Below are 25620 nucleotides of genomic sequence, written 5' to 3'. Positions count from 1 at the left end.
CTGGCTTTGGTAGAGCAGCTAAGGGTTTGAGCTTTGGAGTCAGACAGACTTTGGTTTGGACACTGACTATATAATTTCACTGTGGGCAAGTTTTTTCTAACCTCTCTAACCCTTAGATGAGTTTCCTCATCCGTAAGTTGGAGGATAATAATAGTACCTAATGCATAATGTTATTATAAGGATTACCTAAGGTAATGAATGTAAGGTACTTAGCACAATGCCTGTCATTAACTAAAAATAAGGGGAAAAAAAGACTTGGTAAGTATAATAATTAAAAAGTAGGATATATTATCCATTTCTTTTTTTCAATTTTTTTATTGAATGAAAGATTCTTTAAATTCCATAGTGCCTTACAATTTTCAGAAGTTTCACACACATGATTTCATGTAATCCTGTAATAACCCTTTTTTCCCCCAACCTTATATTGCCCCTCCCTCCTTACCTCTCCCCACTGGTAACAGCTAGTTTGTTCTCTAAATCTGTAGATTATCCACTTAGAAGTGAAGATAAGTGAGGAAAGTCCAGAATCTATATTAAATACTAAAGTATTGACTAAATTGCAGGTTCTTCAAGCATACGTGCACAATCCTCCCATTCCCCCTCAAGGGAAGACAGCTGGACCAGCGGGGGGTCATTCTGTGCCCGTTCCATTCAGTGATCACGTGCTCGGAGTGAGCCTGAAACTGGCCTCACGAGTTGTCTCCATCGGGGATGGACAGAGATGTGTGCCCCCAACCCCTCTCCAGGAAGGCCCTCTGCCCAGCTGCAGGGAGTGCAGCAGGCAAATAGCCTCCAGCTGTCCCTTCAGGGCGGCCTCAGCTGCAGAGAGACCCCTCACCCAGGGCCTTCCCTTCCTAGGTGGCCCAATGCAGGGGTATAAACGCCTGGCCATTTGACCCAAAGCAGGCCAGCTCTGAACTGCCATTTAGCTTCAGAGCTTCCCATGGGGTGGGGTCAGCAGAGGCTGTGGGCGGGCCTGCACTGTGGCTCCACTTCTCCCTCTGCCCGCTCCTGCTTCCGGCCCTCCCTCCCGCAGTGTTGACAGGGCACTTCCCAAAGAACATCTCATATAATGACACCTCAGAGTCAGCTTCCCGGAAAACAGTCAGTCTCAGATCTGTGGGAGCATCTCCCACGGCGTGAGCATCTCCCCATTCTGGATGTCAGTCTAGTGTTGATAGATGCAGATTTTTCATACAACATGGTCCCTGCACATAAGCCAAGTATCAATACTTCATCTGTAGTGCATCCCAAGAAATGGTGGTCTATCACACCACTGGGGAAAAATAAATTGCTCTATTGTATTTATTAACAAATGATATGCAGGTTTCTAACAAGGCACATATATCCTGTGTAGTAGCTGCTGGTGATGCCCCTTTCAGATTCCGTTTACTTGGCTGGTGCATCCATCCCTCAGCTGCTTTGAGTTTTGGCTGCTAATCACTCAGAGCTGCACCCTTCTTTGGAGACTTGCCCTCATCTGATCAGAGCCACCTCATCCAGAAATACCAAAGAGGTTATACCCTAATTTCTAGAGACAGCCTAAAGCCAATGCCTGATTATTGGGAATATAAAAGCTGGTCCTTTTGCCTCAAGGGGGTATAAATCTATGATGCCATTCATGCTCTGGAGTTCCCTTTGGGATCAGGCTGAGGCTACACTACAGCTGTTCAGTTGAGCTCACATATTTGCTGAACTCGGTCCTCTGCCCTACCCTGTTTCCCACTACCTTAAGGGTTTCTTTCACCTGAGACTATGCTTTCACTCACTTACTTGTACAAGAATCCTCATCTCAGGCTCTGCTTCCAGGGACCCTGACCTAAGATAATACTCTATGGGTAATTTGAGGGATGTTTAAGGATCATTTTGACTATATGCAACTTTAGCCTTATCCATTGATTTCATGAGATAGGATTTCATTGTTTTCCTCTTCAAGTTCCCAGTGCCTAGCACAGTCTGAGACCTAAGAGGCCCTCCATTTTTTTTTAATTGTTATTTTATCCAGTGTTTATTTAGTACCCATATATTTACTGCTTTTTTTTGTTCTTCATTCCTTGCTATATTTCTGAGGTTCTATCTAGGATCACTTTCTTTTTGCCTGAAGAACAGTGTTTAAAATTTCCTTTAGTAGGTGTGTGCTGATAGTATACTCTCTCAGGTTTTGTTGGTCTGAAAATGTCTTCATTTTACTTTCTTTATTGAAATACATTTTTTCTGGTATAGAATTCTAGAATTCTAAGTTGACGGTTACTTCTTTTTACCATCTTGCAGACCTCTTTTCACTGTCTACTGGCTCCCAAAGTTGCGTGTGAGAATTCAGCTCTCATTCTAATTATTGTTTCTTTTAGGGTAAAAGATCTTGCTTTTCTGGCTACTTTTTTTTTTTTTTAACATCTTTATTGGAGTATAATTGCTTTACAATGGTGTGCTAGTTTCTGCTTTATAACAAAGTGAATCGAGGCCTTCTATTTAACTTTGGTTGAATAAATGGATGAATGAATGAATAAACACCATGCATTTCTTAATGCAGCCCTGCTTTAACAATCAGAAGTCAATGCTGTCTAAGGACTTATTAACGCTCAGCTCCTCCAAGCCTGAACTGGCACTAGGGCCTAGCAGTGACTTTTATGGGTTTATGTTCCCCTAAAAGCAGAGAACTCATAAAGTCCCACAACCAATTTTGTTTCCGAAAGAAAACGGTGGCAATTATGAGGCTAATTCCATCTGATTTCCATTTCGGGTGTTAATGCATAAAAGCTTCGAGGACTGGGACGTGGAATAGAGACACAGAGGCCTTATTTGAAATGAGCCAAGTTGAGGACAGCATTCCCCTCAAACCGGTGGGCAGTGAGAGAGCTTTCCAGAATGGAAATGTAAACTTTCTGAACTGCATAACTGCTTTTCTTTAGAGTTATTGGCAAGATTTCACAAAAAGTTATTAAAGATTCTACACAGAAAGTGCTCTGCTCTATGTTTCAGTCTGTCTTCATAAGCTTAAAAATTCAAGCAAACGTTCAATAGTTGGATGATTCTTAATTTTTCAGCCTGTTTAAGAATCAAAGGCTACAAAATAGTCATTCCCAGAACAGCCACAGAACATGTATGGTTTGCATCTCAAGTAGAGTGGGGCAATCTCTTAAATCTGTGTAGCAAAAGCCTGACAATGGAGATGTTCAGAGGACAAGCTTCGGGGCCAGGCAGACCTGGATTTGGCACAAGGCTTTGCCATTAGTTAGCTGCATGAGGCACTGCTTTAACCTCTGAATCTCAGTTCCCTCATCCAAAAGCGGGGATAATGCCTACTTCTTAGTGGGTTTTTTTGTTTGTTTGTCTTTGCGGGGGAGAGAATTAAGCATGTCACTTAGCACTAATAGGGTGATCAACTTCTCCTGGCTTGCCCAATGCTGTCCCATTTTCAAACAGAAAGTCCCACATTCCAGGAACCGCCTCAGGCCCCTGCAAACCAGGACAGTTAGTTGCCCCAATTATATAATAGCTTTTGACATTAATTCTATTCGCAAAATAATGTCAGTCAAACTTACCAAATTTAAATCAAAACCTTTCTTGTTCTACTGAAACCATGACTATTGCTAGGACTACTTCTAAATACCAATAATAATAATAACTCTACAAGATCCACATTTGGATAAAGAACAAACTGGAGCTCTGTATTCTAATGATGGGCACAGAAGGTTCCAAGCCATAAACAAATCCACTTTCAAATAATTACACTGCATTTAATTTGGCAAATTAAACAACCAGAACAACAATGCATTGACTTAAGGTGTTTCATAAAAGAGAAACTTCCGAGTCCGAGACCTCAGAGAGGCACCCACCCTTTTTATAGCAGCGCTATTATCTAGGAGGTTGGTAGTTGCTGAAATCTAGTCACAACTTGGAAACCTCAGATGTGAAGCCCAAATGAGAGGCACAAAGATGAATGAGAAAGAGAACCACAATGCCAGATAGTTTCTCTAGAAGTTCCAAGAAAGAAGTTGCTTTGCCCTCCTCTGAGAAAAGAGCTATATAGATGCACGGAACAATTACACCATTTGTACCTCTGGGACTATGACATTTTGTATGACATAGATATTTTCCCCTCTGATATGGTTTTTAGCCAGCCAAACCTTTTAATTTAGCAGCCAACCCTGTTTATTCAATGACAGGAAAAGAAAATGTGTCCCTATTGCAATTACTGTCTTAAAAAAAAATCTTATACTTCCCAACTCAATGCTGAGAGAAGCCTATTTAGTACCTTTTCCTTTTGCAGCTGTCTGCTAATTTCACTTCTAAAATTCTTGTTTTGTGAGTTTTATCACCATTGATTTTTGTTAATGGGCCACACTCTTGTTTCTCACCTGGTTTTACAGCTTTTCTATTCTTCCCTTGCCTCATTTTAACTTCTGCAGGTTTAGAATCATAGATTTTAGTCCTCTTGATACTGCCTCTTTAATTAAAAGTCATTTATTGGCCGCCATTTCTCAAAGGTAACCAGATTGACTGTGATAAATTCCTGGCAGATGGACGTGTTTCTCTTGGGGTTTAGAAGTCAGCGACCCAGCTCATTCTCATGGAAGGAGGCCCGGACCCAAGAGGGCAGCTAAGTCAGCTCACCTTTTCTCATTTTCTCCCAAATGGAAAGAACGATGTTCTCTGCTTTAATTTGACTGCACAAATATACCTAACACGGGCTGCACCAACCTTTCCACAGTTCCTTGTAGACAATGAAGAAGAAAGGCTTACCGAGTTCATGATTTATCAGACACCAATTTTCTGCATAACTAGTATTTTTTAATTATAGAAATGATACATAATTATGGTAAAAGAAATTCAAAGAGTAGAGAAAAGCACAGTGAGAAGTAACACTTGTTCCCATGCTCTGGCCATGCTGTGTTTTCCCCAGAGGTAATCACGGCCAGTCATTTCCTAGGAAGCGTTGCAGGGATTTTCTAAGCAGACACAGTATGGGGCCGCCTTATTCTCTCTCCCGGTATTCTGTACTTTCTTCTTGGCCTTTAACCAGACTTTGGATTATGTATTTATTTGCTTGTTTATTTGCTTATTTCTACGTCTTCATCAGATTAAAACTTCAAGGAGGGAGGGACCCAGTCTGCTGTGTTCACCACAGTGTCCTCAGCATCTAACTTGGTGCTCATCGCATAATAGACCTCTGACAAATAATTTGATGAAGAACATGTGTGTGAAGATACATCTTCAGAAAGAAAGAGAAAAAAATCCTGGGGAACAGAACCTGTCTGCATTGCCCTGCCTAAACATTCTAGAACTTTCCTAGGATTTCAATCATGCTCGTGATTGATTGTTCCTTGCACCATCCCCGAGACACGGCCAGGAATGTAGCTGTGTTCACTTTTCCCGAGGAGGCAACTGAAGTCACTCAGGCTAAAGCAATTTGCTTGAGGCCAGTGTCAACAGAGGTGGTGAGTTGAAGTAAAGATGGTGGGAGGCTGGACGTGGGCTGTGGGCCTGACACCCAGCCTCCCACAACTGCCAGTGCTCACACTAAATTCTCCACCGTTTTGCTTCAGGAAATGAGAAGGAAGATCATGAGGTTTAGAGGCAGACAGACCTGGGTTTGAACTCCAACACAGCCAAGTCACTACTCCTTCTGCCACGCTGGCCAAATACTTAACCTTCCCGAGCCTGTTTTCCCAGCTGGGGACTCATGCTACTTACCACTCAGAGCTGTGAGGGTTAAAGAGGAGGCCATCCACATAGCGTGTCTGGCTCACAGCAGACACTCTGACAATGTTAGTTCCTTCCTCTCTGCCTTCCTGAAAGATTAAAGCCTGAGCCTTGTCAGCTGCAACTCAAGACATTTTTCTTCTTCTCAGTCAAGTCCCATTAAAAGGGGACACACAATAACAGACTTGGAGCTGTTCCCAAATTCCATGAATTTATTTGCTGCTGCTTCATTGGCATTAACGAGAGGTCATTCAGGAAACATTTGATCTTAGCAACTCCACCAAGGGCCAGGATGCTAGCCTCCGGAGGCAGGGATCAGACTATGCCTCAGGCAAAACTCTCAAGAACTCCCCAAACCTCAAGCAAATCCTGTGCAGCAGTTGGGCTCCAACAGAACAGTCTTCAATCACTAAAGATGGGGAAGGGGGTGAGTGGGGAGTGGAGCCATGGGAAATTCTTCTAATCTTTTTTTTTGGCTGCATCCAGTCTAGTTGTGGCACGCGGGAATCTTCGTTGAGGCCTGTAGGATCTTTCACTGTGACACATGGGCTCTTCGCTGCGGTGCGCGGGCTTCTCTCTAGTTGTGGCGCCCGGGCTCCAGGGTGCGTGGGCTCAATAGTTTGTGGCACTCAAGCACTCTAGTTGAGGTGCGAGCTCAGTAGTTGTGGCGTGCGGACTTAGTTGCCCTGGCGCATGGGGGATCTTAGTTCCCTGACCAGGGATCGAACCCGCAGGTGGATTCTTAACCACTGGACCACCAGGGAAGTCCCAATTTTTCTAATCTTAATGAAGTCCTAGACCGACCTCATTCAAGCAACAATCAGTGAGTACATAGTAGGTGCATATCCCTGAAGCAGGCTCAGGGGGCAAGGGAAGAATACAAAGAAGAAGGAGGTCTCTGCCCTGAGAGTCTTCTAATCGAATTGGTTTTTCTGCAGACCCTTAGACGAATACTGAGTTTTGCAATTCTTCGTCTACATAAGGTAACAGCTGATATATAGATACATTGTGGAAATCACCACACACACACACACACACACACATCCCTATGCTGCTACATTGCTTCCTTTTCCCAGGCTTAAACTAGAATATACATCAAAGTGTCCTTCTAACAGGTTTCCCTCTCTGGTTGTCCTCAATGGTTTCTTTTTTTCGCTCTCCTTTTAATGTCATGTTTTTGTTTCTCTAGGAGAAACTCATATTTACTTTCCAAACTCTCCTCACGGATCTCGTATTACCACCATCCAGGAGAAATTCTGGGCTGGTCCCATCCTCCTTTCTGGATTAGGCCTCCCTCTTTGGTCACATCCACGCGTCTGAGGCTTCACCTACCTTTCCTGGACCGCACCAAGCCTTGCTGACAGTCAGACGCTGGAGGGGGTGAGGGGGAGGGGTGGGCAGGAAGCGCAGAAGGCCGAGGCTACTTAGCTGAGAAGCAGTCCAGGCATCAGCTCATTTCTTTGGCAAGGTCCGGCCACTTTGCCAAGAATAATAAAGCAACTAAAAACGATGCAACTTCTGAAGACGTGAAGGCTCACTGGGAGGCCAGCCACAGACTCAGAGCTTTGTCTGCCCCGAGCTACATCCACCATCCACTTTTCTACCTTCGCTGAATACTTGAGGCGATACCTCTGGAGTAGAAAAACAAGAGTCCTAAGCCTGAAGAAACGGCACATTCACGTTGGAGAGTAAATGTCTGGAGGCAGCCCAGAGTTCCTGAGCAATTAATTAGCAGGAGAGAACAAGCAGCTACAGAGCTTCCCCTCGAGTTGTTTGTTGAGCTCAGGGAAGGCGGGGGGAGGAGACAGTCGATGATTTATCAGATGCTGCACAGTCAGAAAGGTCCCAAGTGACTGGAGCAAATCAAGGTTTACTAGAGAAAGAGCGCCCCACTGAGACAGTTCCAATTTGTGAGACATCATTTGTGCCACAATCTTTCTGCCAGTTAGCACCTATTAACACTGGGCATGAGACAGGGGCCAGAGGGAATTGAAAGAAGAAGATGTGGTTTGTTTGGCGAGACAGAGCGGAGAAGGGCTCCGAACGCTGCTGCTCACAGCGGCTCACAGGCCTCAGCAACGTCAGCTGCCCCTCATGGCCCTTTGGAAAGTGACCTGAACTGTGGACGACATCTATGTTAAATCGAGTAGTTGCTATCCCCTTCCAGGGGCCTTTGCTTTCCTTCGCAGCACCATTTCAAATCTGTCTTCATTTATTCTGTATTATCTGCCTCCCCAGGCTCAGCGCCATTAAAATTGGCAGCTGCTGTCTTTGCAGGAGCAAAGGGTGTGTACTGAGAAGACTGCAGAAAGCAGGGAGACTAAGCACGGTGGAACCAGGTGACAGGCAGCATCAAAAAGAACAGACAGAGACATCTGGATTCCGAGGAAGCAGCACCACATTGCTCAACTCCAAAGGCAGCGTCTGCGTTGCAGGCTGTGACTGCCCCGTGCACACAATGCAAGGGAGTGGTAGAAGCTGCTTCCTGAAGGTGCACAACAGAGGCCTGAATAGAAGACCCTACAGGGTCCCCGTGGTTTCACTGAGCACCTACTATGCACAACATCCTGAGCTGGGCACATGTTCCAGAACCTGGGAGAGTTCAAGGCACATGCTGCTGCTATATCACGTGCCCCTTCGTCCCAACCCTGGTCCACCACTTTCACCTGGCTAGCCCTCCCCCCTTCCTTCTCCTGCTCTCAGATGTGGCTTCTCTTCCCCGAGAAAGCTTTCTCTGACATCCAGGCTGGGTTTATTCATTCAATCCCTTGACAGACTTTTGTTGCTCCCCTGCTAAGTGCCAGGCGCTGTACTGAGCACACAAGAGGTGCCCCTCCTGGGGGTTCCCTCAGCATCACATGACCCCCTGTATAATAGCACTTACCACACTGTGTTATAATAGTGTATCCACTGCTATGTCTCTTCTACTAGACTGTGAACTCCTTGAGACCAAGGACTCTATTTTATTAAACTGTGCCTTTCTAGAACATCAAAAAAGAAAGAAAATTGGCAACTGCTTCAGAGCAAAGGGCATGTGTGCCTGTTCCACTCTTGGATCCTTGGCATCAGAACAGTGCCTGGCACCTAGATGGCACTCGGTGGACGAACATCAGATGAAGGAATCCAAAGAGTGCTTATAGGACCTGATGAGGAAACTTTCCAGGCCCAGTGAGGACTGGACAAACTTGGTCTATAAATCTGAACGGGAACACTGTGTAGACACGTGCATGAGGATGCATGCTTTATGAACGGGTTCTTCTGGAGAAGGAAAGCTTTTAAAAAAGTGCCCAAGAACCATCAGCTGATGGCCCGATGATGTCCAGGGGAATGCGGTGAAGTGCTAATAGTTCATCTTGGGGGAGCAAAGGCAGACCGGAAGAGGTGAGCCAGACACTGCCTGAGCCAGACACAGAAAACGCAGGAAGCTCTAGCCTGGAGTATGAAACAACCTAGGAAGAGACAGTATGTCAAAGGCCCTGGACGGAATAGGAAGAAAATTATTTTCCTTAGGCAGATTCTAGGCAGCTGAGATCTGTGTTGGTACAAGATAGCTCTGCTGACAGAAGCTTCAATCAGAGGTTGACTTGTCTTGTAAGCTGACACCTTAAGTAGAAACCTTTGCCTTTGAGGAAGTCAGGATGCCTGGTGGCTGGTGAGGTCTCAGGACAGGAAGACCCCCTGATGCATTTTAGCAATTGTCTGAATGCTTAAAACTGAAGCGATCTGCTCCCTGATCTTATTTTGGAAATACTTACATCACAGCATCGTTCACTGAATCGTGAAAACAAAATTTCACAATTTTGTTTTGTGGCCAGCTTATCAGTGTGTGACATCTGCCCCCTGGTGCTGTGTTGGTCAGGTGTGTGGTCCTCACTCCCGAGACACAGTTTTCACTGTGGCTGGAGCCCCGGGCGGGCTGGCTTCACCCGGCCCCATTTTAACTACCACACAAGCTCCCAGAGTGCACACGTGTGTGCTGTGGGGAGAGCTTTCCTGAGCCGCCTGAGTCCCCATTCTTATCTGTGAACTGGAGACAACAATATCAACACTGTAGAGTCATTGTGAGGATCAAGTGAGATAATACAAGGAAGTGCTTAGCACCCCAGGCGGCACCTAGAAAGCTGCTCTCACGGGCCTAAGAAAGACAGGACTAAGCACGACTTACTGGCCTTAAATTCTTATGGTCCATAACTGGAACTTATCTGCTGCCGGTTAGCATGTAAAGTGGTATAACCACTTTGGAAAACTGTGTCAGTATCTATTAAAGTCAAATATATCCCCATCCTATGAGCCAGGAATTCTACTCCTGGGTATATACCCCAGAGAAGTGAATGTCCACCCAAGGGTACAAGAATGTTAACAGCTATATTGTTCACAATAGCCCCAAACTGGAAACAACCCAAATGTCCTTCAAGTAGAAGGGTTAACTTGGGGTATATTCATTTAATGAAATATACATAGCAATGAAAACGAGGAAATTTTTGCAACTCACAGCAACATGGATGATTCTCACTAGCATAATGTTGAACAAAAGAAGCCGGACACGAAAGAGCAAATACTGTATGATGCCACCTATAAAAGTCAAAAATACACAAAACTGGTCTATAATGCTAGATGTCAGAAGAGTGGTTATATTGTTGGGGTGTGTATAGTGACTGGCACACCCCAGTCACCGTGGTGAGGGGCACACAGCGGATTTTTGGAGTAGTGATACTGTTCTGTGTCTCCATATGGAAGATGGTTACATGGGTGCGTCACCTTATTAAAATTCATTGAACGTATGACAGACTTGTACATTTTTCTATATATATGTTATATGTGGTAGATTGCACTATTGCCCCTAATCCTTTCCTGTCTCTCTACCGGGGACAGAGTACACTTCCTTGTCCTACTGATTTTGGGTTTGGCCAATAGGAGGTTAGATGGTATGGTGTGAGCAGAGACATGAAATGTGTTTGCCCTCTTGGGTTTCTGCCATAGCCATGGTAATATACCTCAGAGAGCTGCTGCTCTTTTAGCCTGATTCACAGAATAAAATACACAGAACAGACTGAGCTAGACCTGGAGCCTGGAACCTGAAGTCAGGCCTAGCCATTCAAATTGTGGCTGACTGTGAGGAGAAAAAGATGGTTGTTTTAAGCCACTGAATGTTGATTTGCTTTGTCATGCAGCATTATTGTGGCATTAGCTGACTAATACATTACTCTTTGACAAAAAAGTACTTTAAGATCTCTATGCTCCACTTTTCTAATAGTCACCTGTTTCAATTTAAAGTTACCAACACCCATCTCTAGCACTTATATGACCTATTCATGTCATCAATCAAGCGCATCTCAGTTTCCTTGTCTCTGAAATGGGATGATGCTTACTTTACATGCTCTTGGGAGGATTCAATGAGCCAGTAGACCTAAAAGCGCTTTGTAAATTGCAGAACACAACTTTAGAGTGATGGAAGTGAGGTTGGAAAGCAAGCACGTGCCAGGCAAAGCCACTTCCTCCCATTCATAGAACATCTTGGCTCAAAAGGTGAGGGCACAGTGTGGGGAGGAGGTTAGGGTACAAAAGTCAGGGCCTGCCCTAGAGCAATGACCAAGCTTCTGAGCATAGTTCTGTGGGGCACAGACTGCCTTGGGAGATGGCAATGATGCTTGGGCCTCTAGAAGGCCAGCTTATGCACAGACAAAGCAGGCAATACAGGACACCAGGAAGGCCACTGCTGCCCTCGGATCTACCCCCCCACCCATGACCTTCTACATGTCTGAAGAGCCACCATCAGTGTTTCCTTTAATTGGCCTGTGGTGCTGGGTGCCTTACTGCCTTCTCACAGCACCTCTCAGTTCACAAAGAACAGGCCCACCTGTTCTCTCATCTTGGTACTATTTCCACTGTGTGGATAAAGAACCTGAGACTCTGGGAGACTGAGTGATTCCTGCAAAGCTACTTAGTTAATTGAATTTGCAACAGGTTTTCTGACCAAAGCTTGGAAAGGGAACTCACTGATGTGGGCAAGAATTCCATCATTAGATAACCCGGTTGGATCCTCAGAAAACAGATGGCGCTGGCCTGAGGGACAGGACCAGTACGTTTTGACAGGGGAGAGGGGAAAAATGGATTTGGAGTATTGAGTAAGTAGTGGACTTTGAAGGTGGGAACTAGAGGGGATGGGGAAGATGAGGAAGCGAGAGGGAGGAACGGAGTGAGGAGAGGAGGAGACGGCAGACCGCTGCGCTGGTCTGCTAAGGAGTGGTCAGGGGCAGCAGGAGGAACACTTCCCAACAACAGCTCTGAGAGAAAAGAAAGAATCAGACAGAATGCCAGCTAGGTCCAGGGACTCCGTAGCCCTCCCTCATCTCCTACAGCAACAGTGTGGGGTGATGCTGTCACCACATTCTGCAACAAGAACGCCCCTTGCAGACCCTCCCACTGCCCACCTGGTTGGAGGGGGTGAGGTAGAACACCAGGCTTGTCTCCTACCACGCTGGTCTTCTTCCCTGCCAGCCCCTAAGATGGTCGACTGCCTGGCCTGAGACTAGTTCCCGTAGCCAGTACAGACCTCACTATCAAGATGCTGAGAGCTGCGACAGCAAAGGAGGTCCTTGAACAAAGCTGTATTTAAACAAACACACACTTCCTTTAGAGCGCAAATATCAAGGACCCATTTCCGCTGATTCAACGAAACACAGCAACCCTCAAGGCAGGGGGTGGGGGGTGGAGCCTTGCTATTTTCTTTGCAACAATTTTCACACGGGTGGGTGGAGAATTTCCTTTGGCAAGGTGCGCTGTCACCGCTCCTTCCCTGGGTGCTGTCTCAGCTTGGCTCTGCCCTGAAGCAACCTTCTCCCCCTGCCTCCCGTCCCAAGTCTGTTCTGTGGCTGCGACCTACCTCTGTGGTCCGGAAGCCATTCTGTTTCTGGGTCAGGGGGCCTGAGCTGAGGCCCTGGGGATTTGGGCACTGGGTCCCACAGCTCATCTTCTTCTCTGGGTTGGATATTCCACTTGGGGCTGTCGATCGGGGCACACTGTTGGAGGGCACGCCATCTTCCAGCCCACCTGGGGGAGGGAAGCAGAGGATGCGACTAGAGTCTTGCACATAGCAGTTACTGAAAACAATCTCCATGAGTGTGGAAGAAAAAGACAGCCAAAAAGAAGAAAAAAAAGTCAAGCAGAAATCCCACCATGCAGAGCTACCATTTTCTATAAGAACATGTGTGGTTATTTTTTTTTTTTTACAAAAATGAGACTGTAAAATAATTTTGTAACCTGAAATTTTTGTTTAATAATACATCAATGATATTTTTGCATACCCTTAAATATCCTGCCATATTATTTTTCACATACTTACTCTGTCATTGTATGGATGTGTCACCATTTAACTAAACCCCTCTAATTGGATATTTGTTTTCACTTTTTCATATCAAATGTTACTGTGATGAAACTCCTTGGGGTTAAAGCTTTACTCTTAATTACTTCCTTAGGATAAATTCCTAGAAGTGGGTTACTGGTTTGAAGGTTATATTTCGTTTTTTACATAATTCCACCTCAAGGTATTGGACTGAGCATGTGTTCCTTCCATGAAATGCCAAGAAATGATAGAATGAAGTTTAAATATAGCCTCATTGAAAAGCAAGAGGAGGGAATTCCCTGGCAGTCCAGTGGTTAACTCTCTGCACTTACAATGCCAAGGGCACAGGTTCAACCCCTGGTCTGGTCAAGGAACTGAGATCCCACAAGCCACGTGGCATGGCCAAAAAAAAAAGAGAAAAGCAAGAGGAGGACTACAGAGAGAAATTCATGGATAATGAGTATCTGACTGAAAAGATAAAAGGCGGCCCAGGGAGCATGAGGGCAAGTGCCAAGCGGGAGACGAGAAGCCAGGAGAGGCTCTGTCATGGCCGCAGGGAGGCCAAGGGCAGCCAGGTAGGTCAGTCATTCTACTCCTCCACCAGCTGAGGCCAGTCAGCAATGACGGAGCAGTCTGTGAGGGTAGGACATTGTGATATGAAAAGAAATATATATTTGGTCTTTGTCCCCAGTTCCTGGCATAGAGTTCCTAAATCTCTTGCCATTTCCTGAGTAATAGGGATGACAGCAGCACCTTTTGTTACAACATTTGGTATTTGCTCGCACTTCATGACACAGAGCTCCCAAATTCCTTGGAATTTCATGAGTGATAGGACAGAGAGGGCACTATTTGTTATAACAAGGCAACTCCTGGTGGCCCCCTAGATAGCTTCAGAGGGGGGCTGGTTGCCAGGAAGACCTAACCTTGATTAGGAGCTTGGAACTTTCAGCCCCACCTTCCAACCTCTGGGGAGGGGAGAGGGGCTGGAGACTGAGTTAGTAATTGATGATGCCTCATGATGAAACCTCCATAAAAATCCCTAAGTGACAACGTCTGGGGGAGCTTCCAGGTTGGTGAAAGCACATATGTGCTGGGAGGGTGGCACACGCCAAGTCCACAGCATCAGAAGCTTGTCAGAAGCTCCTGCACTTGGAACTCTTTTGGAGTTCTACGTACCTCTTTATCTGGCTGTTCATTTGTATCATTTATAATATCTTTTACAATAATCTGGTATACATAAGTAAAGTGTTCCTGAGTTCTGTGAGTCATTCTAGCATATTACTGAACCTGAGGAGGGGGTATGAGAACCCTGATTTATAGCCAGCTGGGCAGAAGTCCAGGTGGCAGCCTGGGACTTGCAACTGGTGTCTGAAGTGGGGGAGAGGCAGTCTTGGGGGACTGGGCCCTTAACCTGTGGGTCTGTGCTAACCCCAGGTAGTTAGTGTCAGAATTGAATTGAGTAGTAGGACACCAAGTTGGTGTCTGGAGAGTTGGAGAATTGGTTGATTTGGGGGATAAAAACCCCACACATTTGGTGTCAGAAGTATAGTGAGTAGAAACAGCACAGAGAGGGCCTTGGCTCAGAGAGAAGGGCAGTGCTCTCAGGGACTAGTGACACCTGAGAGAAAGAAAAGGCATGCCAAGAAGGTTGGCTTTCTGAAAACAGTACCAGTAGAGTAAGCCAATAGTTGTTTCCATCCTTGCCTTCCAAGCTGGCTTCTTAAATAGATGCAGCTGATGTTCTAACAGGAAATTTCAGTGACAGAAATTAGTACAAAAATAAGAATATACAAACAGTTGGAGAAGGTCAACACCAAAAAAGAGAGACAACAAACTCTATAATGGAGACCTCAAAGGAAATGGAATTAATACAGGATGTAACACAGAATTTTAAGTAAGTGTATTTAATCTGCTCAGAAAAATAAGGGAAGATAATATGAGGACAAGAGTGACCAAAAAGGTTCAATTAGAAATATTTGGAATAATAATTTCGTTTTTTTTAAAATTTATTTGTTTATTTATTTTTGGCTGCGTTGGGTCTTCATTGCTGTGCGTGGGCTTTCTCTAGTTGAGGGGAGCGGGGGCTACTCTTTGTTGTGGTGCACGGGCTTCTCATTGCGGTGGCTTCTCTTGTTGCAGAACACAGGCTCTAGGTGCGCAGGCTTCAGCAGTTGTGGCTCGCGGGCTCTAGAGCACAGGCTCAGTAGTTGTGGCGCACGGGCTTAGTTGCTCCGTGGCATGTGGGATCTTCCCGGACCAGGGATCGAACCCGTGTCCCCTGCATCGGCAGGCGGATTCTTAACCACTGCGCCACCAGGGAAGTCCCTGAAATAATAGTTTTAACTGTTGAAATGAATTTTAAAAACTCAATAGAGAAGCTGAATAGCAGGATAGACACAGTTAAAGAGCAATTTGGTGAAGTGGAAGAGCAAGCCAAGGAATTCTCCTGGAAGGGGTAAGTGAACGTATGAAAAACACATTAGGGGCTTCCCTGGTGGCGCAGTGGTTGAGAATCTGCCTGCTAATGCAGGAGACACGGGTTTGAGCCCTGGTCTGGGAAGATCCCACATGCCGCGGAGCAACTAGGCCCGTGAGCCACAACTACTGAGCCTGCGCATCTGGAGCCTGTGCTCCGCAATAAGAGAGGCCACGACAGTGAAAGGCCTGCGCACCGCGATGAAGAGTGGCCCCCACTTGCCACAACTAGAGAAAGCCCTCGCACAGAAATGAAGACCCAACACAGCCATAAATAAATAAATTTAAAAATAAAAAAAAAAAAAAAAAAAAAAAAAAAAAACACATTAGGAAACACAGAATAGAAATCCAGAAATTACAACCTTAATCTAAGAGGAGTTCCAGAAAGAAGGAGCAGAATAAAACTGAGCAGAAGCAATACTCACAGAAATAATACTAAGTATTTCTCAGAACTGAAGAAAGACATGAAAGCCCAAATTGAAATAGCCTACCAAGGGAATGTAAACTGGTGAGGCCATTATGAAAAATAGTATGGCGGTTCCTCAAAAAACTAAAAATAGAGTTGCCATGTGATCCAGCAATCCCAATCTTGGGCATATACCCAGACAAAACTATAATTCAAAAAGATACATGCACTCTTATGTTCACAGCGGCACTATTTATAATAGCCAAGACATGGAAACAACCTAAATGTCCATCGACAGATGAATAAAGAAGATGTGACATATATATATACACAGTGGGATGTCACTCAGCCATAAAAAAGAATGAAATAATGGCAACATGGATGGACCTAGAGATTATCATACTTAGTGAAGTCAGAAAGAGAAAGACAAATATCATACGATATCACTTATATGTGGAATCTAAAATACCCCACAAATGAACATATCTATGAAACAGAAACCGACTCACAGACATAGAGAACAGTCGTGTGATTGCCAAGGGGGAGGAGAGGTGGGGGAAGAAAGGATTGGGAGTTTGGGATTAGCAGATGCAAACTAGTATATATAGAATGGATAAACAACAAGGTCCTACTCTATAGCACAGGGAACTATACTCAACATCCTGTGATCAATCATAATGGAAAAGAATATGAAAAAGAATATATATGTATAATTGAGTCATTTTGCTGTACAGCAGAAATTAACACAACATTGTAAATCAACTATACTTCAATAAAATTTAAAAAATTATATATGAAATAGCCTACCAAGCACTTGCCAGGACAAATAAAAAGAAAAACACAACCCAGACAGATCTTAGTGAAATTTCAGAATGTCACTGATAACAAGAAAAGTTTCAGAAGAGGGAAAAAAATCAAGAATGAGATTGACATCAGGCTTTTCATCAGCAACTAACAGATGTAAGGAAACTATGCAACAATGTCTTCAAGATTTCAAAAGATATACACATTTTAAAGTCTTTTGCAATTCATTGCCAGATTTATCTCTATAAGTCTTTCTCCAATCACCCTATTGCCCTTCTGCTAACAGTATATGAAATGGCAATGTTCCCCAAACCCTCACAAACACTGAACATTTTCTTGCTTCTTATCTTTGCCAACTTAAGAGGCAAAATAAATTATCTCATTGCTTTGGTTTATACTTCTTGATTTACTAGAGATACTATTTATGTGCCTATTGGCTAATTGCATGTATGTGTTTTTTAATTGTCAAGTCATTTGCCTATCTTACTTTTGGGGTGTTAGCCTAGGTTTGCTTTCAATCAAACTTAAGGAAAACAAACAAAATCCTTTCCCAGAGTGTTGAGAAATTATTTGCCATGAGGCAGGCACAGTGCGTCTGATATACTAAGGGAGGGAGGAGCAGAACTGATGAGGCTGCAGTCCCAACGCAGCGGAGGGGGTAATGATCCAAAGGACACACATGTCCACATGTCACCCACCTGCTCTGCAAAGTGCAGGCTCTCGACCATGGCCATGGGAGAGAAATCAGAATTCAAAGCATTGTAAGTCACAGTAGAAGATGCCTGGTCCAAAGTTTCCTGACTGGCATGCACTGTGATTAAGTTCCAGATGTGCAGAGAAATGGATTCCTTCAGTTGGGCTCGCCCCAAATCTTTGTGCCCCTCTTCCTCCACCAGCTGGCAGCCTGCCCCCCTTCTCTTCCCATCCTCCCACCATCCTGTATCAACAGTGCCTCAAATGCATGTGTATAGACACCCCAGCACACATACTCAATCTCCATCCCCACTGCTCCTGCAAACAGCTGTCCCTTGGCCTAGGGGAGTGCAAACCCGGAGAATGAATCGGGTGAAGAGGCCCATGAAGACCCTGGAAGCAGGTCTGGTGTGATTTGGGCTGGTAATTCCAGGGTCCTGGCACCCACAGAAGAGTCTAAAACAGAGCTTTGGGACTTCCCTAGTGGTCCAGTGGTAACGACTCAGCGCTTTCACTGCTGTGGGCCTGGGTTCAGTCCCTGCTCTGGGAACTAAGACCCCGCAAGCCGTGCAGCATGGCATGCATAGATAGATAGATAGATAGATAGATAGATAGACAGATAGATAGATAGATAGATAGATAGATAGATAGATAAATAGAAATAAAATAGAGCTTCTCATTGTGGTCCAGGCAAACTGTTGTTACTGGTCTGCTGTGGGATAAGTATAAAAACTGAACACAAGCATTTGGAAATATCTATGGCAATCTAACATTGCTGGAACACCCAAGATTGAACTTGTCTGATCGAAGAGGGTATAAGACCAGTACCAGTGCTGTCAAACTCACATGGTGAGTCACAAGTGCTGTGAGCTGTGTATTAATCACGCACATAGGATCACATATTTGTCTGTGATGGACTGGGGGAAAAAAGGCAACTGGTCCTGAAGGAGGGATGGAGGCTTTGGTAGGTATGATCCCTTGGCCCCTGGATAACTTGCTCTGTATGGAAGGGTGGAGCCTGGGGGCGGTGGGCAGAAAGGGGGGGTCTCTAAAGCACAAGACCAAAGCAGATACCTTGCTTACCTAAGTGTAGGGTGCTTCCTGCCCTTGAGGCTGCTGAGTGGGATTCAACATTGGCCAGTACTGCCTTGACTGTTTACCGCAAGGGGCCATATGGATGTTACCATTTTCTCTGTGGGTCATAACTTGGTACCTGGGTTGAGGGCAGGTAAGAGGCCCTACCGAGCCATCCACTGAATGCACCACGGTGCTTCCAGCTTGCGTCCAGATGACCCCCACTCTGTCCCACCCTAAGACACTTCAAGATGCAAACCTGACCCCAGTGCTCCCCTTGCCCATGGTCAGGCCCCTAAGGGGGTTAGAGGACATGGAACACAGCTCCCTTCCCCCACAAGGTAACCCAGTTGTTGACCCAGGAGGAAGGTGGCAAGGCAGGCAGGGGAGGCTGAGGGCGCCAGGGGCCAAGAGCAGACAGTGGAGAACACATCGAGGGAAGCAGAGAGGCAACAGGAAGTGGGACCAGGCATGATTTAGAGCTCCAAGCCCCTGGCACACGTGCCATTGTTCCATAGTATTTCACATACAAGACACAAATTCAAAGACAAAATTATTAAGAATTTCAAGATGGCGACTGCAGAGCATTAAATCCTAAGCACAGGCCCCTTCTGAGCCCGGCAGGCCCTGTGGGGCTGCACTGGTTGCACACCCATGAAGCCAGTCCTGACAACACTTAAAAGAGATCAAGGCAGAGTTGCCGTGGCTGAAGTACAAATAGGCAGTCCTTCCCTCTAAGCAGCCCAGTTAGTCCCTGGGCATCTCTACTGAGCCTCAGGGCTTCTAGAAACACCGCTGGAAAGTCACTCATTTGGTCTAGGGTTTTCAGTTTTCATTGGTAACTGAACAAAAGTTAGAACTCTGTTTCCTTTTTTTTTTAATATTAATTTTTACGGGAGTATAGTTGTTTTACAATGCTGTGTTAGTTTCTGCTGTACAGCAAAGTGAATCAGCTATACGTATACATATATCCCCTCTTTTTTGGATTTCCTTCCCATTTAGGTCACCACAGAGCACTGAGTAGAGTTCCCTGTGCTGTACAGTAGGTTCTCATTAGTTACCTATTTTATACATAGTAGTGTATATATGTCAATCCCCATCTCCCAATTCATCCCACCCTCCCTTCCCTCCTTGGTATCCATATATTTGTTCTCTACGCCTGTGTCTCTATTTCTGCTTGGCAAATAAAGAACTCTGGTTTCTTAATCCCCAATCTGGGGACTTCCTCATTGATTAAATGGGAAGAACAATTCCTACTTCATGGGCTGTTGTAAGGTGTAAACAAGACAATATATATTAAGGTTCTAACGTGTTTGGCACATACATTGTACTTATTATTACTTATGGTCCAACACCAGCTGCCTTGTCTCCTCATGGCATCTCGCTCCATTAGCCATATTAGTTACATTCGTGATTTATGAGTCACACAATCAGGCCCTGTGAAGTGCTAAAAGACTGGCCCACTGAGGCTGATACACAAGCAGGAAAGCTCTGACCATAAGCAGGGAGACAGGGCCAGGCTTGGGGGCTGGCACTGCCAGCGAGCAGGATCATCTGCTCAGTGTGGTCAAGAGTTCACTGCAGGGGGTCAGGAATATGGGGTCATTTACTGTTACTTCTGCCTGCAATAAATCAGGTGGTTTTGCTGCATGGATTTTTTTTTTTTTTTAAATAACAACCAGTTTATTATCTCTCATGATTCTGTAGGTTGGCTAGGCTCAGCTGGGTGGGCTGCATGGATTTAATTTGACATGTATTTTCTAGTTCCCAAAATAATAAACTCAATATTAGAAAACCTATAAACTATAAAAGCGCACAAAGGAAAAATAAGTTTTACCTCATCATGCAGAGATAACAAGGAGGTGATGTCCTTCTGACAGATGCTATTGGTGCCCCCGCCAAGGTTCACTTACCCGACCCCTGCACGCATCCCCCAGCTGTGGTGGATGCTGGTGGCTGATAGCTCAGGCCTGCCCTCTTCTCCTAAGGCTTGTCCTTGGCCAAAGGAGGCCCCCTCATGGGCAGAGGCTTGGCTGATTATGTCAGGTACAGCCCATGGCCGATAAGTGTCTAAAAGTGTGTGGGTGGGATAGGTGGGGGAGAGGTGTGTGTACGACAGCCCAGCCCCCTTGCCCCTGAGCAGGACAACTTCTACAAAGCAACTTTTCTCCAGAGTAACTCAGGGGATCAGGCCGGGGCTAGACTGATCCTGAAACTGCATCTTTGCCCAGCTCCCGCCCCTGGCCCATCCTGCTTCCCTTGTTCCCTCCCTCACACGGTTCTCCTCCAAGGAGCATCTCCAGGAGTCACTTGCATAAAACGCCCATGTCGGGCTCTGCTTCTAGAGAACCAAACCTAAGACAGCATATATACCCTGCGTGCTGGATACGTTCTGTCTGGCCCTCCCCACTCACTCTCCCCTCCTCTTCACCCTGCTCCAGGTCCCAGAACACTGACTTGAAAGCACCATATTAACAGGCTCCCTCGCCCACTGGCTTCTAGTTGGGTTTGCCAATGGGCATCACTAGCTACTGAGGTGGAGGTTTTTCAGCAGCATTCTGAGGTCAGGTCTTTATTTTCCTAGCTCCCTCCCGGCAGGGTTTCCACCAGTGCACCGTGTCCTCTATACACTCCTCCACCAGAAAAGGGTAGAGAACCAAGAAAATCCAGGGAGGTTGTGTCATTAGGAGGTTCCTGAGGACTTCAAGGAGAGCTCACAGGAGTGGTGGGAAGAGAGGACAGATGGTAAGTTGCTGAGTAGGGAGGTACAGATGCTGTATCAGTCAGAGTGCATAGCTGCAAGCAACAAAAATGGACGCCGGTGAATTAAAGTAGAAAAGTGGCTCATTTAAATGATCTGAGGTGCTCAAAGAACATCTGGAAGGGCTAGAGGTTGAGACACAGAGGCTATCAATCAAGGAACAATGTCCCAAATCCTTCTATGGAGCTTGTCCCACCAACCCCTGGACCCTGGAAACTCACCTCAGCATTGCTGCCACACTTAACACTAAAACATTGTTGTTGCTTTTCTGAAATTCAAGTTTAATTGGGTGTCCTGAATTTTATCTGGCAACCCTACTGGGTGCCAAGTGCCCCAGACTGGGGGGGACATTGTTGTGAAAGTTGCATTGTACTAGACCCCGATCTCCATCTGCATCTCTACTCCACACCACCCCTCTCATGCCGAGTGCGTGGAGGAATGACCCTTATTTTATAGGAGAGAAAAACTGAAGTTTAACTCAGGTTACGTATATTTCCGAAGTTTGTGGTCTTAGTAAGTATTCACATTTCCTTTGAGGAAAAACTCCCAAGCAGGCAGTTCTCAAATTTTAGTGTGCATGAGAGCCACCTGAAGTGTCTTTTAAAATACAGATCCTTACATCTAATCCCCAGAACTCCTGATTCAGTAGGGGCCCAGGAACAACATGCATTTTAAGAAGTTCTTTCCATCCTTCTTCACCTCCAGTGATTCTGAAGCAGGGAATTCTAAAGACTTCACTTTTAGGCTCCTGACATAGAGATCAACACTCCTACTGGTTTTGAAGTTTGCCTGAAAAATGTCCATCTCTATTTCTTTCCACAGTGGTAGTAAATTGAGGGACATTTGTGTGCCCCTAGGGTATGTCTTTTTTGGACACCCTTCACAAAATGTTCATTCCACCCGTAAGACAAGCCAAATCACTGACTTTGCCAAAAGATGGGAAACAGCTGTGTCCAAAGCTTGATGATAAATTGCAGCCAAGGACTTCTTGCCGGTTTCTTGCTATTTTGGAAATGGAGCTGGGAGAGGGGCAGAGCATAGAAGATAAAAGATGATAGCCAGAAGCCATGTGGGGAGCAGGACAAGGGGCAATTCCTCCTTAGCCCTCAGTGAAGGTGATCACAGATTTCAAAGTCACTGAAACCACCTGCAGGTCATTCCCTCAATGATCAAAATCCAAAGTATCAGTCATTAGCAGTCTGTTTGGGAAGAATCTCCTAAAGTCACATCAGATAAAATTCTGGCTCATCAAACACTATCTGGGCTCAGGCTCGGAACACATAGGTGATGGTAATTCTGTGTGAACTGAGTTACAAATTAAATAAACTGCAACTACCCAGCCACTTACTGAGAATCTGTTTCCTCATTTTTCAAAATGAACTAGAACAGGAAGGTGTCTGTCATTTCTTCAGTCTGATGGGTAATTTTTAAACATATACAATGTGTAAGAGGCTTATACAAAACTTTTTGTATGGCTAGTATAAGAAAATCCTTAAAAATGGTGAGCAACCCTTACATTTACTGTCAATCGATTTTGGGCAAGGGTGCCAAAGCAATTCAATGGGGAAAGAACTGTTTTTTTCCAGTGTGTAGGATAACTGAATATCTACACGCAAAAGATTGAAATTGGAACCCCACCTCGCAATATATACAAAAGTTAACCCAAAGTGGATCAAAGATCTAAATGTAATTGCTTAAACTATTAAACACTTAAAAGAAAACATAGGCATAAATTTTCATGGCCTTGGATTAGGCAATGGTTGCTTAAAAATGACCCCAAAAGCATAAGCAACAAGAACAAAAAGTAGATAAATTGCAGATCATCAAAATTTTAAACTTTTGTACTTCAGAGGACACCATGAGTAAAGTGAGACGACAATTCACAGAACAGGAGAACAATCTTTGAAATTATGTATCTGGTAAGGGATTCTTACTCCCCAAAACTCATACAACTCAACAATAAAAAGACAAATAACCCAATTAAAACATAGGCAAAGGAAGTGAATAGACATTTCTCCAAAAAAGATATGCAAATAGTTAATAAGCACATGAAAATATGTTCAACAGCACTAGCTATCACAAAGATACAAATCAAAATCACAATGACATATCACTTCACAACCACTGGAATGGCTACAAAAGAGACAGATAATAAGTGTTCACAAAGACGTGGAGGATTTGGAACCCTCATACACTGCTGGTGGGAATGTAAAATGGTGCAGCCACTTTAGAAATCAGCCTGGCAGATCCTTCAAGGATTAGACATAGATACCATACGACCCAGAAATTCCACTCCTAAGTATATACCCAAGAGAAATGAAAACCTACGTCCACACAAAGACGTGCACATGAATGTTCATAGCAGCATTATTCATAACAGCCAAAAAGTTGAAATACCCTAAATATCCACCAATTGATGGATGGATAAATAAAATAGGTATATACCTACAGTAGACTATTATTTGGCAGCAAACAAAATGAAATATTGATACATGCTGCAACATTGGGAAACCTTGAAAACATTATGCTAAGTGAAAGAAGCCAGTTACAGAAGGCCACATATGGTATGATTCCATTTACATGAAACGTTCAGAAAGAGGCAAATCTACAGACAGAAATGTATATTAGTGGTTGCCTGGAGCTGGGGTGGTTGGGTGGTGGGGATGAGGAACGACTGTTAATAGACACAGGATTTCTTTTTAAGGTGATAAAAATGTGCTAAAATTGTGGGGATGGTTTCAGAGCTCTGAGACTATACAAAAAACCGTTTAATTGTACACTTGAAATAGGTCAATTGTATGGTATGTGAATTATAGCTCAATGAAGCTGTAATTTAAAAAATGGTGAGCAACACATTTTGGAATGTTATACTGTCTAGAGAGAATGAAGCACATTTGGATTTGAACAGCAATAGTCAGGGAGAGGGATTGACCAGTGGATTTCAAGTCTATATGGACACCTGCAGCACTAGCCTCACAGTCCCCAAAGGTCATGGGTCCTGACTGGGAGGGCACTGGAGATGAATCACCAGCCTGTCACATCTGCCCTTGGCCGTGGGGCTTGGTGGTGGAAATGGCTCCGCCACCGTGGTACCCAGCAGCGTGCAAGAAAGATGCCTGCTGAGAGCAACAGCTGGAACGGAAAGGACCACGAGAAGGAAGGAAAGTCCCATCTGTCCTTGGTGAAATCAGGCCTGACTTCTCTCCCCAAAGAGACACCCAGGAGACAGCAAACAAGCTAGTGAACTGGGAGGCAGCCCAAAAGGAAAACTCAAAACCTCACTTTTCTTCTCCCTACTGATGCCCTTACAACCTGTCAGTCTTACCCTTCCCTCTCTCTTTGATCCCCTCAGTGGCACCTCCCTTCCTTGCGGCTTCCACTCCTGCTCTGAGATCGTTACAGAGCAGATTCTCCAGGGTGGGTGCGGGCCATATCTCTGCGTTAATTACCGTGCGGTCTCGACTCTGTAATGAAAACTCAGTTCTCCCTCCCATCAAAGATCTTATTGCTTTTCTCTTCTGACTTACTTCACTCTGTATGACAGACTCTAGGTCCGTATATGTATAGCTGTTTCACTGTGTTATAAAGCAGAAACTAACACACCATTGTAAAGCAATTATACTCCAATAAAGATGTTAAAAAAAAAAAGATCTTATTGTTTCTAAGGTAGGCAATGCTGCTATGACCATAACAATACCTTAGGCTTTTCTGAAGCCTTCCTCCCAAATTGCTCAAAACACTTCTCTGATGTCCTTCCCTGTCCTCTTTGTCTTTCCTTGAATACTTCTCTCTTTTTTTTTTTTTTTGGTGGCTATAAGGTTACAGGTTATTTTTGTTTGTATTGAAGAAATATTTTTTTAATTGAAGTATAGTTGAAGTACAATATTATAAAAGTTACAGGTATATTGAATAATTATCTTAGACTTTAAAAATGTCTACCTTGTGTATTAGTTTGCTAGGGCTCACAACAAAGTACCACAGGCTGGGTGGTTTAAACAACAGAAATTTATTTTCTCACAGCTCTGGAGGCTAGAAGTCCTAGATCAAGGTGTCAACAAGGCTGGTTTCTTCTTCTTTTTTTTTTTTTTAACATCTTTATTGGAGTGTATGCTTCACAATGTTGTGTCAGTTTCTGCTTTATAACAAAGTGAATCAGCTATACATATACATATATCCCCATATCTCCTCCCTCTTGTGTCTCCCTCCCACCCTCCCTATCCCACCCCTCTAGGTGGTCACAAAGCACGGAGCTGATCTCCCTGTGCTACGCGGCTGCTTCCCACTAGCTATCTATTTTACATTTGGTAGTGTATATATGTCCATGCCACTCTCTCACTTCATCCCAGCTTCCCCTTCCCCCTC

The 25620-nt window shown here is 44.7% G+C and overlaps 1 protein-coding gene across 5 annotated transcripts in view; it reads right to left on the bottom strand.

Moving 5' to 3' along the window:
• BAALC (BAALC binder of MAP3K1 and KLF4) overlaps positions 1-25620 on the bottom strand; it is a 95340-nt gene that overhangs the window by 2124 nt on the left and 67596 nt on the right. For 4 of the 5 annotated variants that reach the window (XM_082434351.1, XM_082434352.1, XM_082434354.1 and 1 more), the window contains one exon: positions 12587-12753. The exons of the other annotated variant lie outside the window; for it this stretch is intronic. In XM_082434351.1, coding sequence (XP_082290477.1) covers positions 12587-12753 — 167 coding nt within the window. The remainder of the gene's footprint in view (positions 1-12586; positions 12754-25620) is intronic. 5 annotated transcript variants of the gene reach the window in all.

Source organism: Balaenoptera physalus (assembly GCF_965194825.1).
Source record: "Balaenoptera physalus genome assembly, chromosome: 17".
NCBI lineage: Eukaryota > Metazoa > Chordata > Mammalia > Artiodactyla > Balaenopteridae > Balaenoptera > Balaenoptera physalus.
This window is presented reverse-complemented; position numbering and strand designations above follow the sequence as displayed.